Below are 20,789 nucleotides of genomic sequence, written 5' to 3'. Positions count from 1 at the left end.
AAGACTCCAGGACACTGCATAATGCCAGATTAAAAATAAACATGATATCAATTATGTTACTTCAGTGACAATTAGAGGACACCGTTTTTAGACAAAATGGTACCAGTAAAATGCTTGGAGCTGCATGAAAAAACCTGCAAAGAAACATGATTACTATGCTTTTCTAAATGGCACCATATCCCATAGAATCCCTAAAGTGCAGAAGGTGGCTTTTCAGCCCATCAAGTCTGCATCAGTGACACTCCACCCAGGTCCTATTCGCATAACCCCACATATTTGCCCTGCTAATCCCCCTGACACGAGGGTCAATTTAACATGGCCAATCCACCTAACCCACACGTCTTTGGACTATGGGAAGAAGACAGAACATCCGGAGAAAACCCATGCAGACATGGGGAGAGTGTAGGTTCAGTTCTGGCTGAGGTAGACTTGGCACTTGCCTCACTGAATGCTTCATGCTCTATTTGTGGAGCTGTGCATTTCAATTACATAATCAACTGTCTCTCTCCCTCTCTCTCTCTCTCTCTCTCTCTCTCTCTCTCTCTCTCTCTCTCATCTCTCTAATAGAGAGAGATAAGAACATAAGAACATAAGAAATAGGAGCAGGAGTAGGCCATCTGGCCCTTCGAGCCTGCCCCGCCATTCAATAAGATCATGGCTGATCTGTCGTGGCTCAGTTCCACTTTCCCGCCCTCTCCCCATGACCCTTAATCCCCTCTCTTATCAAAAACCCATCAACCTGCTTCTTAAAAATATTTAGTGAGGCAGCCTCCACCACTTCAACGGGCAGAGAATTCCACAGATTCACCACCCTTTGAGTGAAGAAGTTCCTCCTCAACTCCGTTCTAAACCGCCCCCCCCCCCTTTGTCTTGAGGCTGTGCCCCCTAGTCCTACTGTCTTTTTTGAGCGGGAAGAGTCTCTCCACCTCTATCCTATCCATCCCATTCATCATCTTATACGTCTCAATGAGATCTCCCCTCATTCTTCTAAACTTTAATGAGTACAAGCCCAGTTTATTCAGCCTCTCCTCATAGCTCAGCCCCCTCAACTCTGGTATCAGCCTAGTAAACCTCCTCTGCACTCCCTCCAAGGCCAAAATATCTTTGCGCAGGTGCGGCGCCCAAAACTGCACACAGTACTCCAGCTGCGGCCTCACCAATGCCCTATACAGCTGCAGCAAGACCTCCCTACTTTTATATTCAATCCCCCTCGCTATGAAGGCCAGCATCCCATTCGCCTTCCTGACCACCTGCAAGCTGGGTTTTTGCAACTCATGCACAAGGATCCTTGGATTATGGCTGTTGCCACTAGGTGATCTAATTGAGATGTTTCAAATGATGAAATAATTTGATGGGGTAGAGAAAGAGAGAATCTGCTTCTTCTGATGGGGTAATCCAAGTAAGAAGTCTCACAACATCGGGTTAAAGTCCAACAGGTTTATTTGGTAGCACAAGCTTCCTTTAGGTGAGTGAAGAATTCTGTTCACAAACAGGGCATATATAGACATAAACTCAATTTACAAGATGATGGTTGGAATGTGAGTCTTTACAGGTAGTCAAGTCTTAAAGATACAGACAGTGTGAGTGGAGAGAGGGTTAAGCACAGATTAAAGAGGTGTGCATTATCTCCAGCCAGGATAGTTAGTGAGATTCTGCAAGCCTAGGCAAGTGGTGGGGGTTACAGATAGTGTGACATGAACCCAAGATCCTGATTGAGGCCATCCTCATGCAGAACTTGACTATCAGTTTCTGCTCAGCGATTCTGCATTGTCATGTGCCTTGAAGGTAATCTAAAGCAGAGAGGACACTGTCATACAATTAGTGCTAGATTATTCAAGAGTGAAACGAGGAAGCACTAGATAATACGGACTGGTGGAATTCGGGAAAATCTGTCCCCAAACGGCTGTGCACATTGGGCCAGTCAGAGCTTTCTGGGTGGAAGTGGATGGGATTTTGTTTGGGAAGGGGAGGGGCCTTGGCTAGATGGTTAGCGTCTGATTCTGAATAATGTCAATAGCGTAGGTTCAATTCTGGCTGAGGCAGACTTAGCACCTGCCTCATTGTCTGCTCCTTGCTCTAATATGGAATTGTGCATTTCAATTAAATAATCAACTCTCCCTCTCCCTCTGTTAGAGAGAGATGCCTCTGGACCCTCGTGGATTATGGCTAATAACCTGACCACTTAAGGATGTTGTTTAGATGTTTGGACTCCTTATTTGAAAAAGAATGAGTGGATCACAACTCATGCCCTTCAGCCCAGGAATATCTCCTAAAGAAAGGGAGAACAGGCTGGGCCTATGCCTATTGGAGTTTTGAAAAATGAGAAAGGTTAAAGTTTATTTATTAGTCACAAGTAGGCTTACATTAACACTGCAATGAATTAACTGTGAAAATCCCCTAGTCGCCACACTCCAGCACCCGTTCATGACACTGAGGGAGAATTTAGCATGACCAATGCACCTAACCAGCACGTCTTTTAGACCTTGGGAGGAAACTGGAGGGAATGTATGCAGGCACAGGGGAAGTGTGCAAACTCTGCACAGACAGTGACCCAAGCTGGGAATTGAATCCCGGTCCTTGGCGCTGCGAGGCGGCAGTGCTCACCATTGTGCCATCGTGCTGCTCCAAGGTCAAGGTGACCTTGTTGAAATATATAAAATCCTGAAGAGACTTGATAGGGTCAATAACGGAAGATGTTTACTCTTGTGGTGAGCTCAGAACCAGGGGACATGGTTTAAAATTTAGAGCTCTCCCTTTTAAGATGGAGATGAGAAGAACTTTTTTCTGAAGGTTGTTAGTCTGTGGAACTCTCTTCCCCAGAAAGCAGTGGAGGCTGGATCATTGAATGTATTCATGGCTGAGGTAGCTAGATTTTTGATCGACAAGGGACTCGAGATTTATGGGGACAAACAGGAAAGTGGAGTTGAGACCACAATCAGATCAGTCATGATCTTATCAAATAGTGCAACAAGCTTGAAGAGCTGAAGGGCTAAGTCCTGTGTTCCAATGAATGATCTACTCATGTTAATATGGTACTTATGGTCTTTGTTTAAGGTGAAAGGGGAAAGTTTGAAGGGGGTGTGAGAGGTAAGTTTTTTTAGAGGGTGGTAAGTGCCTGGAATGCACTGCCAGAGGGGATGGTGGAAACAAATACAATAGCAGTAGTTGAGGCATCTTGACACATGCCTGAATAGGTGGGGCATAGAGGGATACGGACTGTGTAGAACCAAAAATTCTTTAGTTTAGAAAGGCATCATGTGTCAGTACAAGCTTGATGGGCCGAAGGGCCTGTTCCTGTTCTTTGTTTCTTTTTCATCCCAATGCTCTCACTCCTGTCCCCCAGTATTTGACATTGTGCGTTTGCTCTTGCTCACAGCAGTTCAAAACTTGATCTAGAGACTCTAACCATGATCATTTTTTCTATGGTACTACCGTGTGCAAAATAACATTTTGTAAAAAAGTCTTGCCTGAGTCGAATTCTTTGTTTTAAGTTTTAACATCGGGCCTGTATTATCTAGCGCTTCCTCATTTCACTCTTGAATAATCTAGCACAAATTGTATGACACTGTCCTGATGTGGGCAGAAGAAGCAAAATTCATATATGCTGTTCCACTGGGAAAGAAACTCCCACGCACATCTGTGCCAGAAATTTATGGACTCGAGTCCCAATTCAGAGCCTTGTACTTATAACCCAGGTTGACACTCTGTTACAGTACCGAGGGAGTGCTGTACTGTACAGGATTCCAGTCTTCAGATGAGACATTTCAGTGAAGATCCCAGCTGCTATTTCAGTTGGATTTAAAAGATCCCAATGCATTATTTGAAGATCAGTTTGGTTCCTTTTAGTGTCCAGGTCAACCTATGACATCACTTAAAGTGGTGCAGTCCTGTTCCTCACTACTTGTGAAAACTGTGGCATGCAAATAGGCTATTGTATTTACCTGCACAATAGTGACTGCAAACTTCAACAAACATTTGATTGTAAAATGGATGGGGCATTCTAAGGTTGTTAAAAGAACTTAGTAAACATTTGTCTTTCTCATTACCTTCTCCCCCGAGCTACCTCTCTTCCTACCTAGTTTCCCCGTCTCCTGCACACCCATACACTTAATTCTACTTCACGTGCGTGCTCACCCTCTCTCTCACTCCTTTCTCTCTTCCCCCTCCCTTTTCTCTCTTCCCCCTCCCTTTTCTCTCTTCCCCCTCCCTTTTCTCTCTTCCCCCTCCCTTTTCTCTCTTCCCCCTCCCTTTTCTCTCTTCCCCCTCCCTTTTCTCTCTTCCCCCTCCCTTTTCTCTCTTCCCCCTCCCTTTTCTCTCTTCCCCCTCCCTTTTCTCTCTTCCCCCTCCCTTTTCTCTCTTCCCCCTTCCTTTTCTCTCTTCCCCCTCCCTTTTCTCTCTTCCCCCTCCCTTTTCTCTCTTCCCCCTCCCTTTTCTCTCTTCCCCCTCCCTTTTCTCTCTTCCCCCTCCCTTTTCTCTCTTCCCCCTCCCTTTTCTCTCTTCCCCCTCCCTTTTCTCTCTTCCCCCTCCCTTTTCTCTCTTCCCCCTCCCTTTTCTCTCTTCCCCCTCCCTTTTCTCTCTTCCCCCTCCCTTTTCTCTCTTCCCCCTCCCTTTTCTCTCTTCCCCCTCCCTTTTCTCTCTTCCCCCTCCCTTTTCTCTCTTCCCCCTCCCTTTTCTCTCTTCCCCCTCCCTTTTCTCTCTTCCCCCTCCCTTTTCTCTCTTCCCCCTCCCTTTTCTCTCTTCCCCCTCCCTTTTCTCTCTTCCCCCTCCCTTTTCTCTCTTCCCCCTCCCTTTTCTCTCTTCCCCCTCCCTTTTCTCTCTTCCCCCTCCCTTTTCTCTCTTCCCCCTCCCTTTTCTCTCTTCCCCCTCCCTTTTCTCTCTTCCCCCTCCCTTTTCTCTCTTCCCCCTCCCTTTTCTCTCTTCCCCCTCCCTTTTCTCTCTTCCCCCTCCCTTTTCTCTCTTCCCCCTCCCTTTTCTCTCTTCCCCCTCCCTTTTCTCTCTTCCCCCTCCGCCTCGCGCTCGCCCGCCCGCCCGCCGTCCTCATCTGTGCTCTTTACCTCTGTCAGGTCACAGCACAGAGGAGGCCATTTGGCCAGTTGTGTTTGCGCTGAAGAGCGATTCACTTAGTGCTACTTGTTGCCTTTTCTTGTCACCCTGCACAATTTTGCTTTTGAAATAATGCTCTGCAGATTTTCCCTTGCATCCGTGTTCTTTCTCTTTCTCTTGTGTGCATGCTTTCTCTCTCCCTTGTGTGTGCTTTCACTGTCTCTCAAGTTAGCTTGCAATGTTTTGAGGGCTGAATGGTTCGAAATAGATGCAAGTTCCGTCTTTCACACCAAAGAGTAATTGTTGTTTTTGCTGTTTGCTATAGGAAGTTGTGAAGCTGATTTACCAAACCTATCGGAATGAAGGCTTCTTCAGCCTCTGGCGGGGTAACTCTGCCACCATGGTCCGAGTTATCCCTTACGCTGCACTTCAGTTCTGCTCTCATGAACAGTATAAACAGATTCTGGGATCCTACTTCGGGACCCATGGAAGGTCAGTACGCAGGAACTGGACCATTACTGAGGCGTCCTTATCAGGGACTGTCATGCAATCTTGCAGCATTTGGCCCATCACGACCACACCAACTCACAGAATAGATCATTCTCTTACTCCCATCTCTTCACCCTTTCCCTGAAATCTTTGTAAATTCAAATGGCTACAGAGTGTATAAACTGTATGTATTTGGGGTCTAAAAGCAACAGAATCTGTGGTCCTGTCTGGAGTTAATAATGGAAAGTTTTCTTACACAAAGGCCAAATCTTTAGTCTTGAATGACTTACTAATGATTCAGTTGTGCTAAAGGCATCTAAAGAATCTAACCAAACCTCCAGATTCATCCAGCAATAATAGTTACATGACAACTTTCCCTCCTGATATCAATCCAGGATCTGTCCGTTAAAAGAAGGTGTCTGCAAACCTGACTTTCCAATGTTTTTGGCCATGTGTTGTCTCTACCTTGACCATTACAAATTGCCACGTCAACATTTCCAATTTTGCCAGGTCACCTGTCACACTGTAGTTGCATCTTTTGCCCATTTGGTGGTGACATTTCCTCACTTTCCTCTTCCCAGCCTGACCACCTATCCAGTGCAGCTTTCACAGGAAAATGCAGACAAATAAGCTTAGTTGGTGTCTCATCCAAAGGGTAGCAACTCCAACAAAGACACACCCTCTTCAGTAGTACATTGGCATATTGACCTTGAATAATACATTCAAATACAAGTTTGGGGTTTGTATGGATGTCCTGAGTCAGGCTTAGTTGGTACCAATCTTGCCTAATTAGTTTGCGCAGTGGGATGGACCAGGTAGCAGTCTTGGATTCTAGGCTGTGCTCTCTGAAATATGATTATCTGTCTTTGGAAAAGCAAGAACTTTGTCCTTTGCTTACCTATTTGTTTAGAACAATGGTTGCCCCTGAGTTCCCCTGTACTGTCTTATTTACCACACTAATGCCTCCAATTAGATTCTCTTGATGATTCTTACAGTAAATCTGTAAATAAAGGGCAAGGTTCTCCATTTTTTTTCAACAATCATACTTCAGAAGACAAAAATAGAAAAAGACTGCCTTGTCATTCTCTTTGCACCCCATTCCTAATGCTTGTACGCGGAAGGTTGGAAAGCCACTATGGACGATAGCACTCTGAAGGAAGGAGCCAGTGAGCCTGAGTGCGAGGGAGCTGATGGGAGCAGAAGTGGGGTTACGGCTGTGTGACTTTAATGTGTCATCATAAGTAAGACTCCTTTCTGTGCTGTTTTAAAGCAGTTGTGAACTTGTTTAAATGAGTTAATTGTGTTTGAGAAAATATGAAATGAGGAGCACTGGAGTTAATTTATGCCTTTTGAATGAGCTAAATAAAATATTCCATGCACAGATTAATATAAGTTGCCTGACAGAGAGTGGATAGATGACAAGGGACGAAGCTGAGAGAGGGCTGGCAAATTGTAGCTTGGACACTGATGAACAATGGATGATGTAACATGGAGTTATGGATAGAATTCTATCTCCCAGGGTCCAAACCTTGGTTCTAAAGGGTAAATGTGAAGCAAGGAGCTATTTATTGACATCCCCTCAGTTTTTGGGATAATTTGGTTGACTTGGGGTCTCTTGGGTTGAGAACTATATTATCCTAATAGATTTGTTCCTGAGTTACTGTGACCTCTGAAATGTGGCACCGGTTGTCCAGATAGGATGAGAGTTTAACTGGGCAAGTTCCCAGAGGAGATTAATTTGGTCTCTTGGGAATCTACGAAAGCACACACAGTCTGCAGAAGGAATGTGGTTGTTGGTCTCAGTGTCCTCCTCTGTCCTACCTTGTGTTGAGCATCCATCAACAGACCATTCTGCTGGATTTTCATTTTGTGATTGTCTGTTTCTCTTTTCCAGGCCTCTGCCACCCCTCCCACGGTTGTTGGCTGGTGCAATGGCTGGTATCACGGCCACCACACTCACCTACCCACTGGACCTTGTGCGAGCACGGATGGCTGTAACTCCAAAAGAAATGTGAGTATTGAAAGCAGCCCCATAAGCAGTGAATGAATGAAGGAATCCTCCATAATCTGTAACTCGTTCGAAAAGGACTTCCCTGACCAGGCCACTGTGCACTCTTTGTAAAACTGAGCTCGCCCAAGACTCTGCTGCCCTCCAGCCTAAGCTGCACAGATCCTGCTCACCCATGATGCAGGGCTCACTGACCTAGAGCAGCTCCAATGTTCCCTCAAAGGTCTGTGCACCACACACTATACAACAATCTGGAATGTATTCCGCATTGAAATCAACGGGAGACTCAGAACTTTGTCAGATTGATGGGAGAAATTGTTAACATAATGTAAGTTACTGCATAAGCGTGGCTCGATAGGAATCGCACACTTAAATTACCCACGTGCTCAAAAGAAAAAAACTTTAGTGCAAGTACTGAGTGAGTGCTGTGTTGTTGGAAATGCCTTTGCTCAAATGAGAGGTTAAACTGTGGATCCATCTGCTTTCTCAGGTGGATCTAAAAGTTCCATGGCACTATTTCAAAGAAGAACATGAGTTCTCCTTGAAGTCCTTGGTCAATATTTATCCCTCAATTAACATCATTAAAACAGATTATTTGGTCGTTATCAGCTTTCTGTTTGTAGAATCCTGCTGTGTGCAACCTTACCGTGGCATTTCCATTCTTTACAGCAGTGACTAGACTTCAAGTAGTACATTGTTGACTGTGATGCACTTTGGAGTGTCCAGACAGTTATGCAGGATGAATGTTTCCCCTTCCCCTCCCTTTGTCTCTTCACACTTTACCTTCGCTCACAAGCTATGGCTCTTTTTTTTCCCTTGGATGTGCCATCTTTGCAATGAGTTATGAAACTAAGATATTGTTCAGTGGGTGTAATCCATCTCAGTGTTATTTGAAAAAGAGCAGAGAGCTCTGATGTCCTTAATCAACATTCATAAACCGTATCTTATTCATATATTTTAAACAATTTCTTTAAATTTATTCTTGAACCATGGGCAATACTGGCAAAACCAGCATTTATTGCCCATTTTTTTGTTGCCCTGAGTTGCCTGGCTTGCTAAGCCACTTCATATAGCTGTTGGGGTGGGACTGGAGTCATGTAAAGGCCTAAGACTGGGTAAGGATGGCAGGTTTCCTTCCCCAAAGGCCATTAGTGAACCAGGCATTTTTAAAACACAACAGCCACGTTGTTCTTATTGGCTTTTTTTCCTTTGTTCAGGACTTAGATGTTGCTTGGAATAAACTGCACTAAAGTAAAATAACTACGTTTATTTTCCCATCCCTACCCTTGAGCATGTGGTGAATCATCTTGAACCATTGCATTCTGGTGGTGCTCCAACAGTGCTCTAAAGTAAGGTGTTCCAGGCTTTAGACCCTGAGGTGATGAAGGAATAGCCCACAGGATGGTGTGTCTTGGAGTGGGTGGGGGGGGGGGGGGGGCACTGTTGTAGGTTGTGGTGTTCCCATGTATCTGTTGCCCTTTCCCTTCTATGTGGTAGAGGTCATGGATTTGGAAGGTGCTGTCAAAGAAGACTTGGTGAGTTGCTGTAGGGGCTCCTGTAGATGGTGCTGCTGTGCACCAATGATGCCATGTGATGGTTTGCACCCACTGAACTGACAAGGTCTTAGTTTCATATTTAATTCCAAGGGTGGTACTTCTGAGAGAGATAAAAAGCCAGAGCTCACAAGTGGAGGGAAAATGAGTTACTGGTGGAGGAGGTGCCAGTAAAGCTTTATCCTGGATGGTGTTGCAGACTCCAGTATGTTTTTCTTATTCCTAAATCATTAAAACAAATTAACTTAACATGTAACCATATCAGTTTAAAAATTTAACTTGAATTCCCTGGATTAGTTAACCATTAACATGAACAGTGCACCAAAGGCAATTAATTATCTGCTAGATACACTTTGATGGTGTGGTATATACACATATTTATTCAGTGGGTTATTCTGTGGGTCACAGCATCGTAGGATTATTCCTGTGCTGACTCTCTGACCGATTCAATTAATTCCACTCCTATTTTCTTTTTTCCCCATAACTCTAAACTGTTTGTACTTTGAGTATTTCCATGTATCTGCTGCCTTTGTCCTTCTAGGTAGTTGTGGAATTAAGGATTTGGGAGTTGCCATTGAATGTTACGGAATGTTTCCATCATCCTTTCAGGTAGACATTTAAAATGTTTCCTCATGTCACCTCTGGTTCTTTTGCCGAAAGCCTCAAATCTTTATCTTCTGGTTGCCACTGGAAACATGTTCTTAATTTACTCCTATCAAGGTATGTTGTGAGCGTGTTTCCTGACGGTGATGGTGCATTTTTTTATTTCTTGTGCCAATAGGTATGGTAATATTCTGCACGTCTTTGTCCGGATATCACGTGAAGAAGGATTCAGAACTCTTTACAGCGGATTCTCGCCCACCATCCTTGGAGTAATTCCATACGCTGGACTCAGCTTCTTCACTTACGAAACGTGCAAGAAATTACACGCAGGTATGACTGCAACTCACGGCATGGTGACCCTTGGAGTGTTCAGAATGCAGTTCCCACATTGATCAAGTGGGAGTAGAACTAGGTTTGTGAGACCCCTGTCCCATCAACAGATTGGGTTTTTAACTCAATTTACAATATTGTTTTGACTGAGGGTGGCTATTTGATCTAGGGTGGTAATCCTACTGTCTCCACCCCACCCATCCCATGAGATATATAATTTAGACTTTTGCCTCCACTATTCCCTCTGCAATTCCGTTTCATAGGTGCAGGAGTAGGTCATTCGGCCCTTTTGAGCTTGCACCACCATTCAATTTGATCATGGCTGATCGTGTACATTCAGTATCCTATCCCTAATTCTCTCCATATCCCTTGATCCCTTTAGCCACATCCAGCTCCCTTTTGGATATATTTAACAAACTGGTCCCGCCAGCTTTCTGTGGTAAAGAATTCCACAGGTTCATAACTCTGAGTGAAGAAGTTCTTCTTCATCTCAGTCCTGTACCCCTTATTCTTAGACCGTGACCGTAACATTCTTCCTGCATCTAGCCTGTCCATTCCCATCAGGATTTTGTATGTTTCTATGAGATTCCCCCCTCCTTATAAGTTCAAGTGAGTACAAGTCCAGTTGATTCAATCTCACTTCATATTCAGTCCTGCCTTTCCAGGAATCAGTCTGGTGAACCTTTGCTGGACTCCCTCAATAGCAAGAATGTTCTTCCTCAGACTAGGAGACCAAAACTGTACACAATTCTCAAGATGTGGCCTCACAAAGGCCCTGTAATACTGCAGCATGTTCTTCATTCATAAAGATTTTCCTGTTATCAGTCCTAACATTACCTTTTGATTAGAATGAAAATAGATGATGCTGAAAGCAGTCAGCACAATAGGCAGTGTCAGTAGAAAGATAGACAAAGATAACATTTCACGTCACTGACCCCTTGTCAGATTGTCGAATGTTGGAAATATAATGGATTTTAAGCAAGTACAGAGGAAGGAAAGTAATAGAGGAAGAAGAAAAAGGAAAGAGAAGGTGTATGATAGAGCTGGAGCTAGCATTACTTGTTTGTATCTATTTCCCTTTTTCCTAATCACAACTGAATTAAAACTAAAATCGCAGCTTATCTCTTTCGTATCCTGAACTATTCTATCTAACTGTGTGTCTCACACCCTGTTAAAGCCCAGGTTTCTCCATTTTAAAAAAAAATCTTCCTTATGCTGAGGACAGAAGGAGGGGTCATTTGGCCTGGGTGTAGGACCAAATGCAGCAAAGTTAACACAACTTGGGTAAAGATCACAGAGCGTCATGGAAGAGTACAGTATGGAAGCAATGCAACCCAGTGTGTCTGCGCAAGCTCTTTCCATGAGTTAGTTAAAGCTAAAGTTTATTTATTAGTCACAAGTAAGGCTTACATTAACACTGCAATGAAGTTACTGTGAAATTCCTCTAATCACCACACTTCAGCGCCTTTTGGGATCAATGCACCTAACCGGCACGTCTTCCGAAATGTGGGAGGAAACCTATGTGGACGTGGGGAGAACGTGCAGACTCCACAAACAGTGACCCAAGCTGGAAATCAAACCTGGGCTCCTGGCACTGTGAAGCAGCAGTGTCAACCCTGAGCTACTGTACTGCCCAATTAGTGAGTCCCACTTGAGAGATATGGAGAAAATGGGTGGGAAAGTGGAATTAAAGCCCAAGATCAGCTTTCATTGTATTGAATGGCAGAGTAGGATTGATGGTTTTATGGTTTACTCCGCTTGTCACTTATGTTGTGCTGCTCTGTAGGGTCTGTGTCAGTTTCTACAGCTGTAGTCAGAGAGCAATCTAACCAGCACACCTTTCAGAATGTGGGAGCCATGATGTGGAGTTGCCAGCATCGGACTGGGGTAGGCACAGTAAGTAGTCTCACAACACCAAGTTAAAGTCCAACAGGTTTAGTTGATAGCACGAGCTTTTGGAGCGTTGCCCCAAACGCTGTGAAAGTTCGTGCTACAAAATAAACCTGTTGGACTTTAACCTGGTATTGTAAGACTACTTAGAATGCGGGAGGAAACCAGAGCATACAGACATGGGGAGAATGTGCAAACAGACACAGTGACCCAAGCTGGGAATCGAACTCGGGTCTCCGGCACTGAGAGAGTGGAGTGAGAAGTGAGAGCACCTTGTGATGCCACTTTGTCCACTGACCCTCCTCGCTGCAATCCCATGTGTGAAAGTGACACTTCCTATAAAGTATTGATTGAGGAGTCAGAGACTTAGGCCAGCATCTTTCTCTCTGTTTTCAATGATGCATCACCAGAGCAGTGATTATGGTTGAGTATTGGCCTTTGAAGCTTGTTCTCCAAGGTTTGTTTTATTCAGCAGCCTTTAGCCTTAAACATGTAAAGCAGGAAGTATCAAATGCAACAGGACAGAAGATCTGAGAAGTGTGATCAATACATTGAATGGGCAAATGAATAGATTGATTGAAGAATGATGCAACACAAGTGGAGACCATACAGCCCATCCTGATTGTGACAACTCTTTGGTAACCAGTGCTATCCAGTCCCCTGCCCTGTCCCTTTTCCCTTCCAATATTTATCCAATTCTCCTTTGAAAGTTCCTATTGAATCTGCTTCGACAACCCTTTCAGGCAGCATGTTCCAGAATTTAATCGTGGTATAAAAAAAGTCACAAAAATCCTCCATGTGTTGCCTCTGGTTCTTTCATTAATCCCCTTAAATCGCTGATTTCTGGTTACCAACTCTCCTGCCAGGAAAAACATTTTCCCCCGTTTTATCAAAATCCTCCATAATTTTGAACGCCTCTGTCAAATCTCCCATCCCCTTTTCTCTTTTAAAGAAAGCAAGCCCAGTTTCTCCACATAACTGAAGTGCTGTACGGATTAACTAACGCGAGCTGAATAGTCTTCCTCATTCATAAATATCTTGTGAAACCATCCTTTAGGAAAGGATGTGCTTTATTGGGTCTGTAGCTTATAATGTAAATCTGTGACTTGATTTCAGAGTACACCGGGAGACCTCATCCGTACCCCCATGAGCGTCTATTTTTCGGAGCATGTGCCGGCCTGATTGGTCAATCGGCCTCCTATCCGCTGGATGTGGTGCGACGGCGAATGCAGACAGCAGGGGTGCAGTACCGCAAGTACACGGGTATTATTGAGACCATGCGCCAGATTGTGGCAGAAGAAGGTTCTATCGCTGGCCTGTACAAGGGCCTAAGCATGAACTGGTTAAAGGGCCCCATTGCAGTGGGGACCAGCTTCACCACCTTCGACCTCATGCAGATCTTGCTCCGCAAACTTCAGGACCATGAAACCTTACACAGGTAGTAACTAGAAGGACGGGCATTCTGGAACTTGAGACTGAATGAAGAACGAAGTGTCACACTAAAGTGCCCAGGATGGGAAGTGACTATTGCTGGATGAGTATTTACAAACTGGAGCAACAGTGTGTCAGGCAGTGACATAATAACTTTTGAAAGGCTGGTATCCACACATGCACACTACTCATGTGACTACGTGAACACGCACATCACTTGCACGCATTTTCTCTCACACACACAACTCGCATTTGCGCACATTACTCCTATGTGCGCACACACACTCGCATGCACACGACTCGCATGCACACTACTTGTGCGCATACACACACACACACACACACACACACACACAGACACACCTCTCCAACCTGACACTGTTGAAATAACCTAATTTAAAATTGATTTAAGTTGTCTGCTTTTTCAAGATAAAGTTGTAATGAGTTCACACAGCACTGGAATACAGTCTGTATCCTCCATAGCTTCCTTGCAACTGTATATGAGAATAATGTTGCCATTCAGTAGAGAGGCTATGATTGATTCATGCATGTGGAATGTCCCAGATCTCAGCATTAAGGAAAGCTGTGGGCAGGTGGAAGAGAGTGGTGGGAGGCAAATAGAATTTCTGATTGCTGCCCAGCACTCTTTGGACATGTCAAGGGTGAGCAAGGTGTGTACTCTTACCCCCATCCTGCCCCCAAACCCCCAGCTTCACTAAGGATGGCTGGCAGCAACAACTGTGCTGCTTCACCCTTGAAGACCAGTTACTTGGGAGCCAAACTGTGAACTATAATACAGCTGGAACTCGCTACTAAAAATGTTTAGCTGCATGCTCACAATCAGCAGTCTATTGGGAGGAAAAAATAGGAGTCTCCAACTGCACGTTAACAAATTTTAAAGTAATTTATTTTAGTTTTTAAAATATTCACAGAGCACCTTACACCTCTTTCCTGCTCCTGCCCACATTCCCCAACAAAAAAAACCCGAACTGGGTAAGATGACGTTTTCTTGATGTTTAGAACATTACATGTGGGGCTTTAACCTGACACTGTTTGGATCATCCAAATCCTAATAGCAACAACTATTCCTCTCTCATCTCTTGCAAAGGTTCCTTCCCACTTTCTTAGTAACAAGTGAACTTGGGAATCCTAGTATTTTATTGTTGCCAAACCTGCAGTTCTCTCATTTGAAAAGTTTGAGCGCACTAATAACTTCTTAAAATGGTCTGTTTATTATGGAGTTATTGACATGTGATTTGGATTTTGCCAAACACTGAAGCTCCTTATCTAAATCTGCTCTGTTTCACTCTAATATATCTCTTGAGGCGATGACATTCCTTTTAAGGAATGCACATCTTCATTTCCCTAAGCTCTTGCTGTGGCTGCCTTGGAGAGTGTAGAGGGAGTCTTATTCTGTATCTAACCTTTGCATCTTATCTGGAACTTCTTGAGCTGACATTGGATGCCTGAAATGCATTAGGTTCCATTTTGCAGCAGGTAATATTCCCTTGCCTTGATGAACACAAAACTTTAAAGCCAAATTGAAGGAGCGCTCCTAATTTGTGAGAACTCGGATGTGGTGCAGAGATGAAATGGCACTCGTTGGCCTGTGCCCCAGACATTCAGGAAAGGATATAAATCCAAGAGAGATGTTTAAATAAAAATAGAAAGGAGATCATGCTTTTTCTTAGAACACACTCCTACTTTCCTGTTTTAAGATTCCATTGCTAAAGGTGCAGTTTTGGAACAGGGGTCCCAACAAAATCTGTAGAGAACAGGAAATCCCAGAGGTTCTGATGGGAGATGAGGAAGTGTTGGAGCAAAGTAACACTTTCCCTGCCCCTTGCCTAGTTCATCCGAAGTGTCTCTCCTCTACTTCAGCCCACTCAAAAGTTCTCCCTTTCCCCATACCATGGCCAACCCTAAAGTATCTCTCTGGCAAAGCTCATTCAATCTCGTTTTCACAAAATCTATTCATTATCTTGTATGATATTTTTCCCCCTGGCATTGTCTTGCTATTCCTGGTTACCAAACAGGAGGGAATGGATCTCAGCCATGGGGGCCTCATATTTGTGAGGACTCTTTGGGGCCTGGTCTGTTATCCAAACCCACAAGCTACAGCGCTGGTAATTGTGTCCAGCAGGGTAGACCTGGTGTGGCCACGTGCAGCGTGGGGAGAGAGATGGGGGAAGAGGTCAGTCCAGTTGTATTTAATTCCTTTGTTGCCAGATTCCAAAACTGCATCAAGACCCAATGTGACCACTGGGAATTGCCTTTTCTCACAATTGACTTTGATTGAAAGATGTTGGATGTCAGTTACTTGAGTGATTCCGTTGATGAAAAATAAAATTATTTGAGTTTAAAGAAGACTGCATTTTGTTTTGGTTTGGGGAGGTGGGGGGAAGGTTTGTGGAGTGGACCTGGCAATTGTGGAGTATACTGAGATGTACCCTCATCTGATTCCACCTTGTCTCCTGAAGGTTTGACTCTGGATAAGGGGCCATTCTACCAATGTCAGCCCCCATCTCAGGATTGCCAGCCTAGAGTAGGAACACTGTCAGCTGTTTGAGCATGGGATGTGTCAAGCTTAATTCTCATCTCCATTTGTAATCTGCTCTCAATGATCCTGGGGGAGGAGACGAAACTGAGCTTGAATCCTGTCTGTGTTCCTCATTTTGTTTCAAAGAAGTACAAGGATGCAGAATTCATTTGTAGTTCCATGTGGTACCAGTGCCATGACTTAAGTTTTTAGTTATGTCTGCACAAACTTGATTCAACCCAAGGGGCTTGGTTTTGATTTGATTTATTATTGCCACATGTATTGGTATACAGTAAGAAGTATTGTTTCTTGTGTGCTATACAAAGTATACCATTCATAGAGAAGGAAACGAGAGTGCAGAATGTAGTGTTACGGACAAAGCTAGGCTGTAGAGAAAGATAAGCTTATTGTAAGGTAGGTTCATTCAAAAGTCTGGCAGCAGGGAAGAAGATGTTCTTGAGTTGGTTGGTACATGACCTCAGACTTTTGTAGTTTTTTTCCTGACAGAAGGTGGTGGAAGAGAGAATGTCCAGGATGCGTGGGGACCTTAATTATGCTGGACGCTTTGCTAAGGCAGGGGCAAGTGTAGCCAGAGCCAATGGATGGGAGACTCCTCATGGGAATCGATGCACGAGAGTTATCCTGTCTGAATGGGAAGAAGCGTCTCAAAAAGCCTGATGTAGAAGTTGCCTTTGCATGTTTTATCCTCTAGTATCTCATGTGTGATGTGTCAGTGGAAATGAGTGAATGCATCACAGATGGGGTTGTTTTAAGCATCAGTCATTCAAAGTTGCTTCAACACTGAACTTAATCCTCAGCCAATCTGTTCCTGCTCCTGGTAGAGACGTGCTGTGCTGGTATGTGCCAACAGATGTCCCCATTCATTTTCCCGGAGAGGGAGGAAAGGACAGGGGAAGCAAATTGGAGGTTCTTGCTCCTGATACAGTTCACGTTTGGTGAGAGCAACACCTTGTATTTGTTCGCACAAGTGACCAAAAACTTGGTCAAAGAAGAGTTTTTAAGAAGTCTCTTGAAGGAGGAGGGAGAGGTTTAGAGAGAGAATTCTAGAGCTTTAGGGCAGGGGGAGCTGAAGGCATGGCACCCAATGGTCGAGTAGTTAAAATTGGGAATGTGCAAGAAACCAGCAGTGTCTAGGGCTGCAGGCAATGCAGAGTTAAGGAGTTTGGGATCAGTGATTGAGATTTCAAAACAAGAATGAGAATTCTAAATTTGAGGCATTGCTGAACTGGGAGTTGGAGGTCAAACAGCAGAGAAGGATGGGTGAACAGGATTTGGTGCGAGTTAGGACATGGAGCAACAGTGTTTTGGAATGATGTTTAATCGGTTTAAAGATTGGAGCCCAGCCAGGAGAACGTTGGAATAGTGGAATCTGGACGAGATTGGGTTCTGCTGTGAATAAAAACCTTCTAATAACTATATCCAGGCCCCACACGATGACCGCCTTGCCTTCCTAAGAGAAGAGGGTCATAAATATAGTTGAAATCTCCAAACTTGGAGACCTCTTCCCCTTTTTTGTCATTGCTTTCTGAAGTAAATTTTTTTGGCAGCAGAGGGTGCTGCTCCACAGGAGATGAAGATTTGATGGTTTTTATGAAGACGATACTGCCATCTTTTGAAAGGGAAGAGACAGGAATAACTGTTAGATGCTTGGCTACACCATGAATGCATTCACCCTCGCAACGTTTGGTTTTATGGCAGTGCTACTTTATTTTCAAAATTTAAAACATTTCAGAGTGGAATGATGGCACTAATCTCTTTAATCCTCCAATTTGGGGTCTTGTGCTTTCCCCCGCTTTCATTGCTCCTGTATCTTTAGCTGCCTAAGGAATTTCCTCTTTAAACTTCTCTATCTCCTTTAAGGTGCCCCTTTAAAACTTTTGCCATGCTCTTGCTTGCTTGCCCTAATCTTCCTTATGACGCAGGTGAGCATGCTACCCAATAAGCCACAGAAGGTTGTGTTCAAATTCTATTCACAGACTGCAGTGCAAAAATTGAGGCAGTGATTCAGCTGAATGTGCAATATTGACACTGGTTACCAACACTGGTACCTTCTGGCCAAGGCATTGCCTTGGCGGCACGTTGCCATATTGGTTAGCACTGCTGTCTCATAGTGCCAGGGACCTGTGTTCAATTTCCAGCTTGAGTCACTGTCTTGTGGAGTCTGCACATTCTCCCTGTGTCTGTATGCGTTTGCTCTGGGTGCTCTGGTTTCCTCCCTCAGTCTGAACAAAGTGCTGGTTAGGTGCATTAGCCATGCTAAATTCTCCCTCGGTGTACCCAAACAAGTGTTGGAGTGTGGTGACCAGAGGATTTTCATAGTAACTTCATTTGCAGTGTTAATGTAAGCCTGTGACTAATAAATAAACTTTTACTTTAAAACTTTTGCCTTGGATGCATTTTAAAAAATTTATTCATGGGATGTTGGTGTCATTAACTGGGCCAGCATTCGTTGTCCATCCTTAATTACCCTTGAACTGAGTGGCTCGCAGGGCCATTTGAGGGTTTTGTGTTAGAGTCAACCACACCCCTGCAGACCAGGAGATGATAGATTTCCTTCCCTAATGGATGTTAGTGAACCTGGAACCAGATGGGTTTTTACAACAATCGACAATGGTTTCATGGTCATCATTAGACTTTTAATTACAGATTTTTATTGAATTCAAATCCCACCACCTGTTGTGGGGGGGTGGGTGGTCTCAGAGAATTCCCTGTGTGTCTGGATTACTAGTCTAGTGACAATGCCATTACACCACTGTTTCCTCCGCAGTAAAATATTCAATGACACTATTCTGAAGACCAGACCAAATTTTGGCCAATATTTACCTTCTGTCAACATCACTAAAAATGGTTAACTGATCATTATCTCATTGCTATTTGTGGGAGCTTGCTGTGCACAAATTGGCTGCCGTATTTCCTACATTATAACATTGACTGGATGAGAATATAGGAGGCATGGTCAGTAAGTTTGCAAATGACACCAAGATTGGTAGTGTAGTGGATAGTGAAGAAAGTTATCTCCAATTGCAATGGGATCTCGATCCATTGGGCCAATGGGCTGACAAATGGCAGATGGAGTTTAATTTAGATAAATGCGAATTGAAACATTTTGGTAGATTGAACCAGGGCAGGACTTACTCAGTTAATGGTAGGGCACTGGGGAGAGTTACAGAACAGAGATCTAGGGGTACATGTGCATAGCTCCTTGAAAGTGGGATCACAGGTGGATAGCATGCTGAAGAAGGCATTCAGCATGCTTGGGTTTCATTGGTCTGAACATTGAATACAGGAGTTGGGACGTCTTGTTGAAGTTGTACAAGACATTGGTAAGGCCACACTTCGAGTACTGTGTACAGTTCTGGTCACCCTATTACACAAAGGATATTAAACTAGAAAGAGTGCAGAAAAGATTTACTAGGATGCTATTGGGACCTGATGATTTGAGTTATAAGGAGAGGCTGGATAGACTGGGACTCCTTTCTCGACAGCATAGAAGGCTGAGGGGGATCTTATAGAGGTCTATAAAATAATGAGGTGTATGGACCAGCTAGATAGTCAATATCTTTTCCCAAATGTAGGGGAGTCTAAAACTAGAGGGCATAGGTTTAAGGTGAGAGGAGAGAGATACAAAATTATCCAGACAAGCAATGTTTTCATAGAGGGTGGTGAGTGTCTGGAACAAGCTGTCAGAGGTAGTAATGGAGGCAGGTACAATTTTGTCTTTTAAAAAGTGTTTTGACAGTTACATGGATAAGATGGGTTTAGAGGGATATGGGCCAAATGCGCGCAATTGGGATTAGCTTAGGGTTTTTAAAGAAAAAGGGTGGCATGGACGGAAGGGCCTGTTTCCACGCTGTAAACCTCTGTGACTCTAAATACTTGATCATCTTTCCTGGAACTCCATATTGGAATCCTTCCAGCCAGATTCCTTCCCCTGCCATGGACTGGAAATGGATCTCATCAACGTCACAAATTGAAATCTATTCCATGGTGACATAAGTAAACTAACTTTCCTCATTCTTCTTGACCTGTCTACAGCCTTATACACAGTTGACCAAACCATCCTCCTCCAATGTATCTCAACTGTTATCTAATGTGTTGGGCTTATCTTACCACATTTCATTTAATATCTATCTAATTATAGCCAGAGTATCACTTGTAATGGCTTCTCTTCCCATTTTGATGTCTCAATAATTTCTCATCTATGCTTTCAACAACATCCAAAAGCACAGCCTTTGTTTTCGAATGTACATGACAATACTCAGCTCTATCTCATCACCATGCACCTCTCTCAACACTTTGACAGAGCCCTGTCCCTCACTATCTGTGTAATTCTGACCTCTTGAGCATGATTTTAAGTTTATTTATTAGTGTCACAAGTAAGGCTTGTATCAACACTGCAATAAAGTTACTGTGAAAATCCCCCAGTCGCCTCACCCCGGCACCTGTTCGCATGTACTGAGGGAGAATCTAGCACGGTCGATGCATCTAACCATGTATCAGATTGTGGGAGGAAACCAGTGCACATATGGGGAGAATGTGCAGACTCATACAGACCATGACCCAAGTGGGAATTGAACCCAGTCCTTTGTCTAAGCACTGTTGCCCTAAACACTCCTTCATTGACAGCCGTGCCTTCAGCTGCCTAGGCCTTAAGCTTTGGAATACCCTCTCTAAACAACCCCACCTTGCGGCACCCCTCTCCTCTCTGATGCTCCTTCCAACATTCAGCTTTGACTAAGCTTTGGTTCATCTGATCCTATGTGGCATGTTGTCATACTTTGTTTTATATATTAAAGGTACAAGATAAATGGAAGTTGTTGAGTGACCTTGCCATTGGTTTGTTGCTAACCAGGTGATAAAACTGCTGCTCATTGGTGACTTA

At 44.0% G+C, this 20,789-nt stretch overlaps 1 protein-coding gene across 2 annotated transcripts in view; it reads left to right on the top strand.

Moving 5' to 3' along the window:
• The window catches only part of slc25a42 (solute carrier family 25 member 42), a 56,674-nt gene extending 38,425 nt beyond the window's left edge, over positions 1–18,249 (top strand). For both annotated transcript variants that reach the window (XM_080212689.1, XM_080212690.1), the window contains exons 5-8: positions 5,369–5,535; positions 7,427–7,543; positions 9,875–10,026; positions 13,033–18,249. In XM_080212689.1, the coding sequence (XP_080068815.1) occupies positions 5,369–5,535; positions 7,427–7,543; positions 9,875–10,026; positions 13,033–13,358 (762 nt within the window). In that variant the 3' untranslated portion in view covers positions 13,359–18,249. The remainder of the gene's footprint in view (positions 1–5,368; positions 5,536–7,426; positions 7,544–9,874; positions 10,027–13,032) is intronic.
• Positions 18,250–20,789: the final 2,540 nt, after the last annotated feature.

Source organism: Carcharhinus amblyrhynchos, chromosome 26 (assembly GCF_965287045.1).
Source record: "Carcharhinus amblyrhynchos chromosome 26, sCarAmb.v2.hapA, whole genome shotgun sequence".
Lineage (NCBI taxonomy): Eukaryota > Metazoa > Chordata > Chondrichthyes > Carcharhiniformes > Carcharhinidae > Carcharhinus > Carcharhinus amblyrhynchos.
Note: the sequence above shows the minus strand (reverse complement) of the source record. Positions and strands in the feature narration are given on the sequence as shown.